The 9,971-nt window shown below is 50.9% G+C and overlaps 1 protein-coding gene across 1 annotated transcript; it reads left to right on the top strand.

The window, feature by feature from the left end:
- The first annotated feature begins 4,305 nt into the window (after window positions 1–4,305).
- On the top strand, window positions 4,306–7,354 carry Inafm2 (InaF motif containing 2). Its single transcript, XM_021155491.1, has one exon. It carries the CDS (start codon window positions 4,657–4,659, stop codon window positions 5,113–5,115), a length of 459 nt encoding a protein of 152 aa, XP_021011150.1. The 5' UTR covers window positions 4,306–4,656; the 3' UTR covers window positions 5,116–7,354.
- The last annotated feature ends 2,617 nt before the right edge of the window (window positions 7,355–9,971 follow it).

Raw genomic sequence — 9,971 nt, forward strand, 5'->3', positions numbered from 1 at the left:
CAACGTTCATTGGAGTTGTAAAAATGTGAAACTGGCCAGGCATAGTGACACACGCCTTTAATCACAACACTGGGGAGGCAGAGACAGGCAGAGCCCTGTGAGTTGAAAGCTGGCCTCATCTACATAGCAAGTTCCAAGAAAGCCAGGGCTATCTGTAACCCACCTTGGCAACTTAGTAAGTCAACTTACTTTAAAAATAACCACGTTACTTTAAAAAAAAACTGTTTTAAAAAGAAATATAGTGATTTTCATAAAAACATGTCCTTTATTCACACGCAATGGAGTTGTAATGTCCTAACAAATTAATAGTTTATAAATCCCTGCCTCTTCTAATATGGAAATTTATTAATAACTATAACCCACACAAACAAAAGGGTTTATATAGGTGCATCAGCGTTTTGCCTACATGTGTGTGTGAGGGTATCAGATCTTAGAGTTACAGACAGTTGTGAGCTGCCATGTGGGTGCTGGGAATTGAACTCGGGTCCTCTGGAAGAGCAGCCAGTTCAATGCTCTCAATTGCCAAGTCATCTCTCTAGCCAAACAAAACTTTTTTGTTGACCTCAATTTTTTAAATGTCTGTCTCATGTTGCCAAGTTTGGTCTTGAATTCCCAGCCTGAAGTGGCTTCCCTACCCCAGCCTCTCAGGTAGCTAGGACTACATGCAAGTGCTACCAAGGCTAGCTCTGGAAACCTGAGATAAAGTGCTTGAGAGCCTCTGTCACAACTGAGGCACAATGGACCATTGTGAGCTGCCCAGCTAGCTTGCCCCAGGGCTATGACAGTATCAACCTGATCCGTAGATCTACCGGGCAGGAACCCTACCTGCACTGGATGCTCATCATGTTAGCAGCTCAACAACCAGCTCCTGTTATTTCAGAGTCAGTTATAGAGCAGCCTCTTGCTGGCTTCCAGAGGACAACTCACGCTGAGAAGCCCCATGGTACAATACGGGTATCTGTCCCTCCAGCCAGTCCTCATTGCTTTGATACCCAAGTATTGTCTGAGCCTTCTAGCCAGGCTTAAATAGGCTCCTGGCCACACATAGACTATCCACAGTAGCACCCCAGCTCTAAGGGTTTTTTTTAAACCCTTCTTCCACAGCAGTTCTGGCATTCCATTCTGGTGTTGCTCCAGTCTCCCAAGGTCTTTATCAGGGCACAAAATCCTGCTTCCCAGGCTAGTGCTTCCATAACAACAGACTCCCTAACTCAATGTCATGTTCAGTCTTTCCCACACCCCACTAACCTATACTACACATCTGACTCTGCCTCCTGCCAGTCCATGGCGTCCACTTCTGCAACTCCTTCAGGGTGTACCATGCCTTCCCTCTTGCCCAGAAGGACCCTGCAGATCTCTAGTTGGGTTTCATCACAGTTTCATTCTACTTAATGGCCTGGTAGTTGGGGAGAAAGAGGCAACTTCCTTTCCTGCCTGGGGACAGTTGCCAGGAACAGTAGCAGCAGGGAGCCGTCCATAGCCAATACTCCTAGCGGAGTATCTCCATCCCATGGACTCGTGGCTGGTGCCCCCATAGAATACACTACAGAGACAAGGTTTGGCTGTGCTTCCAACCAGAGTAGAGCAAGAATCAAGCATCTAAGTTGTGAAGTCAGTAAGACTTGAGTGTTACTTGAATTCTAGTCAAGAGATCCTGGGTAGGCACCAGTTTCTTCTACAAAATGGAGATAGATATTAGCTCCCTAATATATTGCAAATAGTTATGACTCCAGACATAGTGCCTGGCACATACCAAGACTATAAGGTTGTGCCTCTGCTTTGATTGCTTTGAACTTTTCTAGAGGCTGAAAGGGCTTCTTCAGGGAGCAGACAGCGAGGCTGCTCGGCAGAGACAGTCATTTAGCTGAGGCGGCACAGCACTCCACAGGAATGTTGTACAAGAGGCTCTAGGGTGGTTGAGGATATTCACCAAAGATGGCCTTTTGGGTCCATTCTGTCCCCAAACTTGCTTTGATTCTTGAGTTCCTGCCTAACCTTGGTGGGGGAGAGGCACTTAGAAAAGCATATTCACTTTCAGGCCACTAGGGGGCCATTTAGTTGCCGGCAACAGGAATACGCTAATGGTTTCTTAATGGCTCAGGCACCAGGGAGATCAGGCTCAATTATATCTGAAAGCATTTTGAGTTCCAGGGGTAAAAGACACTATGTAAATCTAGATAATAAATAGTGCTTATTGACGACAGGTTAAAGAATCTGGCACTGTTTCATTTGGGGAAGAATAGGGAGAGGAATTGAATAAGGGCTTCAAGTACATCATTGTTTAGAATAAAGAAGGAGTGACGCGTTGTTTTCCCGACTCTGCTGGGAAGCGAGCAAGAAAAAGGAAGTGTAATTTGCAGCAGAAATATGAAGAGGCAATATGGAGTGCATTCCAGAAAGGGAGTCAAGGGGGCTTTAACAAATATTTAAGATCTTGTGTGAGATCTTAAACTGTAATTCACCTTGGGATGGTCCTACGATCAACCCCACCAGGAAGGCCATAGAATAACTGAGAAAGAAGAAAAGGACATTTGATGGCAATTTTTGGACTTTAATATTACAGGCCACCTTCAAGACCTGCTCTGGCTGCTCCAGAACAGTATCCCGTCCTGCCCCCACCCCTGTGTGTGTCTCTCTCTCATACACACACACACACACACACACACACACATACACACATACCACCTATCAATCCACAGAAGCCCATAAACACTAAACTCTCAATGTCCTTGTAATATCTCAGAAATTAAAAAGGCATGGTTTGCCGGGCAGTGGTGGCTCATGCCTTTAATCCCAGCACTTGGGAGGCAGAGGCAGGTGGATTTCTGAATTCGAGGCCAGCCTGGTCTACAGAGTGAGTTCCAGGACAGCCAGGGCTACACAGAGAAANCCTGTCTCGAAACCCCCCCCCCCAAAAAACAACAAAAACAAACAAACAAAAAAACAAGGCACAGTTTTCCTTGAAATAGTATCAGGTGGTCCACCTGAGCCTCCAACCAGGACCAGATTAGAAACTTGTGGTTTGAAGCCCACTAGTACACTGCATTCTGGTAGCTGCTTCCGTGGGATGGAAAATTTGGGGAAGGGCTTGGATAAGGAAAGTCAAAGTCAAAGGAAAGGGAGAAGTGGAAAGGGCAGAGAGAGTCCTGCCCAAGAGGTTAGAAGCCAGTCGGGCCCTCGCAGAGGCCACGCCCCCTCCCCCCAACTACATCAGGACCACAGACCTTTCTCCCACTCAGCCTCATAGTTCTCTAATCCACTGAGACATCCAGGCTGCTCACAAAGACGGTTTTGGGAACACAGGTATAGTCAAGCAGGAGGGACCCAGAAATCAATCGTAGTGAATTACAAAGAGGAAATAGGGATGAAAGAAGCAAAGGGGAAAAGTGTGAAGGTATAGAAAGGGTGGTAGAGAGTCCCTGCGTGCAGAGCGGGTGGCCGGCATCCAAAGGGCCCTAAGAGCAAACAAAGGCTGAAGCCTCAATGGGAAAAGGCAGTTCTCTACATGCCGGGGTTGAAGAGAATCAAAGAATGAAAACGCTGGGAGATGTCCTCCACCAGTTCAGTGCAGCCCCTTGAGTACAATTCGAGACCAGTCCTGAAAGTCAGAAGACCAGAAAGTAGGACCTGGGACCTGTTGTGGGATTTGAGATTAAGCTGGCAGGCGAGCCTAAGAAACAAACTCAACCTTTGGCTCTTGTCTCTGTGGCTCACAGTAGTCTGACTCGAGGGTCCTAAGAGGACCCAACCAGGCAAGATTCGAGTGGTCTCAGAGTCCAGACCAACAGAGAAAAGGAAGCGAGACTGACTGCGGTGTGCGGGCGCCAGGTTCCCAGACCCGAACCAGGCTCTTTGGGGTGAAGGGATCTGAGACACTATCCCCTCCCTACTCTAGAGCTACGCCAGAGCACAAGCTTAGTGTTATCCCCACTTCGGAGACCCGGTGTAGGTGGGCCTGGTTAGTTCTCCCACCTACCATCTCCTAGCCTGGGCCACGTGAGGAGACGCCTGAGTTGACAGCTTTCTGCGGAGCCTGCCCCTCCCTGCCACCTCCCGGTTCCGCACTCCCTCCCGCAAAGTGCCTTTCCCCCTTTAAAGAAGCTCCTGTCGCCCCTTTAAGGCCCAGCCTCCCTTAACTCTCTCTTAACTGGGCGTCCCCCACGGGGCCCACGATTCCCCGCCGCAGCCGCCTCCCAGCACGGCACTTCCGGGCCCCTACATCGCCCTTTTAAGGGGCAGCCCCCCGGCAGCGCGCGGCCCCGCCCCCTGCACCGGCGCGCCCCGCGGGGGAGCCGGGCTAGAGCCGGAGCGCGCGGTCCGCGCGGCCACTGGAGACCAGGCGGCCGGCGGCCGGGCAGGCGGCGGCAGCGGCAGCGGATGGGGACGCGGAGTCGGGCGGCTGTGGCTGTGGCGGCGGCCGGGAAGCAGCTGGCGGGCCGGCGGCGGCGGCGGCGCTGGCGGCGGTGACGGGCCCAGGCCCCGGCGGCAGCAGCGACGCGGTGGCGGGCTGCGGGCGGGCGGCGTGAGGAGCAGCGGCGGAGCGCGGGGCCGCCGGGAAGCCAGGGCGCCGAGACGCCCCCTGCCCAGTCCTCGCAGGCCGCCAGGCCCCCTCCAGCCGGGGCCGTGGAGCACCGGGGCAAAGGCCGGGGCCCCCCCATGAAGGAGCGCGACGCGGCCCCGGCCGAGCGGGGTAAGCCGGCCACCTACACCGGGGACAAGAAGGCGAAGATGGCGGCCAAGACCAACAAGAAGTGGGTCCGGCTAGCCACGGTGTTCGCCTACGTGCTCTCCGTGTCGCTGGCCGCCATCGTACTGGCCGTCTACTACAGTCTCATCTGGCAGCCGGTGGGCGCCGGGACCTCGGGGGGAGCCGTCGGCCCGCCCCCCAGCGGCTCCAACACCACCGGCCCGTCTGGGACTTCGGGGGTGGCGGCGGGGCCCAACACCACCGGGTCGTCCCGCCGCGAGGCGCCACGCGACGCACCCCCGCTGCAGGCGGCGAGGCCGGCGCCCCCGGAGCCCGCTGCAGACAGCCCCCTGGCTGGGCCGCTCGAACGGCCGCGGGGGCTGGAGGAGGACGAAGAGGAAGCGGCCGAAGAGCCCCGGAGTCGTTGAATCTCACCGCGTTGGGGGCGGTCGGGAATCATCGTCCCCTAAGCCCCCAAGCAGGACTTTGCAGCAGGACCGGCTCCGGAGCCCGCTGGAGTGACCCCTACGCGAGCGTACGCCCCCACACACCTCAGCGATCGCCAGCTTGCCCCGGGAGCCGGTAATGCACAACCGGATCTTCAGCCAAGGGACCACGATTCGCCGGGGACTCGGGGTTTGATCTTCCCAGCACCGTGCTGCGCCAGGGCCCTGAGCCATAAGGGGAACTGGGGGGGAGGGTGGAGAGAGCCTAGCACCCAGCCCTTCTGCGCTGCTAGCTCTGGTGTTTCCTAAACGCAGGGGGTGACTCGGGCGCCCCCTCCCCAAGACTCAGGGGAAGGTAGGGAGTTGTGTAGGGGCTCTTTTTTTTTTTTTTTTTTTTAAATAAGGCTCTCCCAAAGAAGAGAGCACCAAAAGTAGCGGAGCTCAGGTACGTCAACCTAGTTGCAGTTGGCCAGACATGCGTTTAATTTATAGATCCCTGTATATAGTTGTTGACATATGCACTAGACGCTATAATCACATAGAACTCTATGTATCTCCCCACAGCCTGGGTAGCTACTGAATGGTGGGGTCCAGCAAAGGCTATTTGCTGGCCTTCAAACTGCACTTAGCCAGAAGGGCACAAACACAAGCTTTTTTTTTTTCCCTTTTCCATCACCCACTCTTTCACCTGTTCCCTTCCTGTTTCAGAAAGATAAGTTTCTGACGTTCTTGCACAAGAGTATAATCATTCTTAGACCCCTACCATGACCATGGAAAAACCTTAGCAATAGAAACCGTTTAGGGAGGGTGGGGAATGTGCGGATCTCCCTCCGGTTCCCATCCTAGTGCTCCCACCAAAGTGGCTTCCTGTTGTAGCCTGAGTCTCTGGATCCATGCCAGGGGCGATGGCGAGAAAGAGTAAAGCTGCTGTGTTTAGATCAGTCCCTTCCCTCACAGAATTCCTTTAGGAAGAGCAAGCCTTTTTAAGTACAGTGATTGGCAAGTGTTTTCTCTCATTCCTTTTCCGACTCCTCAACTATCTTACCGGTTCCAGATCTTGTCTTATTTCATTTCTTGCCCTTCTAGATCTTGTCTTACTCATGTTTGCATTCCCTATTTTCTGAGCCTAACACAGCAGCTTGCCCTTAGAACCAAATCAGTTGCAAACCGGAGCTTTGATGTGGTTCTGAGTTGCTTTATAGGGTAAGAAAGAGCAAAAGGTAGAATTCAAGTTCAGGAGTGTGCTTGGACAGCCAGTGAAGAGACCAGCTATTGGAAAACTGAACTGGCAGCTCATCTTTCTCATTCCTTATAAGCTTCCACTTAAATGCAGCCAACGATTTTCTAGAGGTGGTCACACACACACTTGCACACACGCACACACACCCTCGGGGCAGCAGGAATTATTCTTCAGTTTGGATTCCATTTCCCCCTGCCACTTGCTGTTAGGCAGTTGAGTGTGGGTAGTGACAGCGATCAAACCCCTTAGTGTTTCCTTTTTGGGAAATAAGCAATTTAAAAGAGAAACAAAACAGGAACCTTGTACACCTTAGTCCTGGAACTGTCTATCCACTTTTCTGGCCTGCCTTGTAGTCAGCTCTGATTCAGGTTTACAGGACAATAGTCTTGATTTAAGCCATGTCCTGACCTGGGCAAGAAAATAGCAACTAAGCTGGCAGCCTCCCAGCAGGCTGCCAACACCCAAGGTGTCTGGGCTTGGAGAGCTCTGCACAGCTGAGGAGGACTTAAGTCATTAGGAGGCCCATGGGGACTTTTTAAATTTTTGATGAGAGACTGGGGGGAAGAAACATAAAATGCCACTTTGTATCTTCAATAATAGCCTGTCATTTATATTTATGGTGTGAATTTTTAGTCCTATATTTTAATAATTTGTAACTTGATCTCTTATTCCAAGAATCCTCTGGACTCGTGGGAGAGTGTCTGGGAGTCCACTCCTCTTCCCCTCCTGACCCTGCTTTATGGACTGTTTAAATCCACTTTGGATCAAAGAGTTCAGCAAGACCACTCGTGGTCCAGCTGGCCTCCTGACTCTATAAGCCTTCACTGGAATTGGGACATTTTCTCCAGCCCTAGCTGTGAACATGACCAGAGACATTATTTATAATTCAGCCATTCAAGATATACCTGTACTTTAAAAGTCCTGTATATTTTTTAAAAGTTTTATTTTTCAGGTGAACAAAAATACATTCTAAGAACTCTGCCTAAGCCTGTGTAAGTTGGTCGTTTCTCTTACTGACTTGGGGAAGGAGGAGGAGCAGAGGTGGTCTCAGGTGCAGAGGACGTGTGATGAATAGGTTCAGGAAGAAAAGGCAATTGCCTTGCTGTTCTCAGTGCCTGCCACTGAAGAGATTAGAGAGCGGTGGCAGGATCCGTCTTAGTCAGGGAGGCCCCTGGTCAGAAAATGATGCCAGCTTTTGCCAATAAAAGTTCTACTCTACAGACCCTCAAGCGGCTACTTTAAGGACTAGTAAGTGCGAATATTGAGTTTTAGTCACAAACATTTAGCTGTCTGAGGTGAAGACACAGCCGTCTGCTGGCGTCACCCTCTCACCTTAAACTGTTAGCCTTTTGCTAACTCAGGAAGTCCTGACACTGGAACAGACAAGCCATGCGGCTGCACTGCCTGATCAGAGCCTAGCACCCCTGGAGCCAAGCTGCTGAGAGGTGTAGGTTGCTTCAAAGGTAAGGGTTTTTTTTCTACCCTTAAAGCAAACAAAACAAGATCTGTGGGTGAAAAGCATAAATATAAGGGATTCGTTATGCTGTAAAATACATGGTACGAAATTGAGCTCAGCTCATTAGCAGACAATGGAGCCCAGTATAAATCCCAACCGAGAAGCCAGTGTTGGTGGAGCCCCCTGTGGCCTGCACTTCTGCAGAGCAGTTAGGGGGTAGCCACTGTGCTTTTACCTCACCTTGTAGTCTGCAGGGAGGCAAGGAAAAAGTCCCGCCTTCCTTTATTTCCCTCTTCAGCCTACACAAAGGCTTTCTGTAAAAGGGCTTGGTACAGCAGCGCAGGAGAGTGAGTTTGTTGGCTTTTGGACACAGCCCCTCCTTTCTGCAGATGGGGACATGTGGCTTGTACAGCTGCACACAGCTTACCCCACTGGCCAAAGACAGCAGTAGGTACACGGAGAGCCTGCTGGCTGATTAGAGCAGGGCCCGATGGGACGGGAACAGGCATCGGGACAGCTTTCTTTGCAGATGTCGGGAGGGAAGGAGCAGAACTGTCCATGTTTTTAAGCCTGGAAGGTCTGTACAAAGGGGGTTGCTTACCTCTCCCCCTCACCGCTCTGCACTGGGACAACCCCTAGGTGTTTGCTTATACTGAGAGTTACCACTATCCATTCTCTAGCAACCCGAATTCAAAGGAAAAAAGGAATGAAGTTTTGAAGGTATAGGGCCGGGGAGCCCTTTGGATAAGCTGTGTCTTCCTCTCTCTCCCACGGATGATCAGGTACAAGAAGTGCTTCTCTAAAGCTGTATTTCCCCACTGACAGCTGTATAGTTCTACATAGTATGCTACCACGGGGCGGGGAGCTCTTGCGTCTACCTTGTTTTTCAGTTTTCACTGGGGAATTCTACACTGGTGTGTTCTGTAGTCAAGTATTTATATCCTGGTTTGAAATGCTGAAGGCAGAACATGGACTTGTTCCTCCATGCTGCTCTAAGGAGGCTGAAAGGTTGGTGGCTTTAGGGCCACTGCAGCTATTTAAAAGGGTAATGACTACCCTCACTTTCCTGTCTGCAGAAAATGGAGGTATTTCTGGAGTTGCAATTCAGTAACCAAAGGGCCACAGCTGTACTGTTTAATTGGCTTCCCCCTGGGGAGGAAAGAAGTGCCATGGCTTTGCTCATTTCTTATGACCAGTGCCAACTCAGTGCCTGGCACAAAGCACTGGGCCCTCAGAGTCCACTGCTCACCTGGGTGGGCAGCGTGCTGGAAGTAACTGGCATGCCATCACAGTGTCCCTGTCACAGCCCACTCAGAGAACCTGCGTGGAACACAGCCCATAAGCTAGCTGAAACGATAGCCAAACTGACCCAGCTGAACGGTTTCTTCCTTCCGTGTTGACAGGCCTGGGTTTGGCCCTCCGGTTTTATCTGGGAACCAGAAGTCTATGGCTGGCATCCATGTGGGAGCAGCATAGGCTTTCGACCCATTCATTGTCCTGTCTGCCCCAGCACTAATGTGGAGCTACAAAAATAGCTGCACTGTTGACAGTCTTTTGGTCACATCTGTTTCCCTCACAAACATAGCCTGTGGTTTTCTGCTGCGAAGAGCCCGTGTTACGATTTTTTTGTTCCTTCCAATGGCTCATCAAAAAATAAACAAACAAAGCCTGTCTTTGCCACACACCCTGACTCTATTAAGATGTCCACAGTCACAACAAACTCGGCGCCCAGTGCTCCCTTGCACTCATGAGACACCTGGTCAGTCATAAGATACTGTTCTAAACCAGTTCTTGTGGTCCTAGACAGTTCTGAAGCCTTGGCTAAGCTACAAGAAGGAGACCAGGAAATCACCACACACTTTGTGCCCATGACTGCCATGTGTGATTGCCTAAACAGCTGCATTTTCCTAATTTTAGCCATCAGTTATACTAGCAGCAAGATCCCGTTTAATATCCTCAGGAATATTTTCCACAAACCATTACCATTAATTTGGTATTTATTGAGCCAAATGGACTTCAAAACTCTCAAAACAAACTTGTCAATCAAAAATGGTTTCCTTTTAAATATCTCTTCTCTCCCTAAGAGCTCCTAGCTGTTAATGAGTTTTTCTTTCTTGTGTCCAAGAGTCCACCTGTCCCCTC

This window comes from Mus caroli, chromosome 2 (assembly GCF_900094665.2).
Source record: "Mus caroli chromosome 2, CAROLI_EIJ_v1.1, whole genome shotgun sequence".
NCBI classification, from domain to species: domain Eukaryota; kingdom Metazoa; phylum Chordata; class Mammalia; order Rodentia; family Muridae; genus Mus; species Mus caroli.

Coding starts and splice junctions, on each gene's coding strand:
- Inafm2 (XM_021155491.1), top strand. CDS start 4,657: ATGAAGGAGCGCGACGCGGCCCCGGCCGAGCGGGGTAAGCCGGCCACC.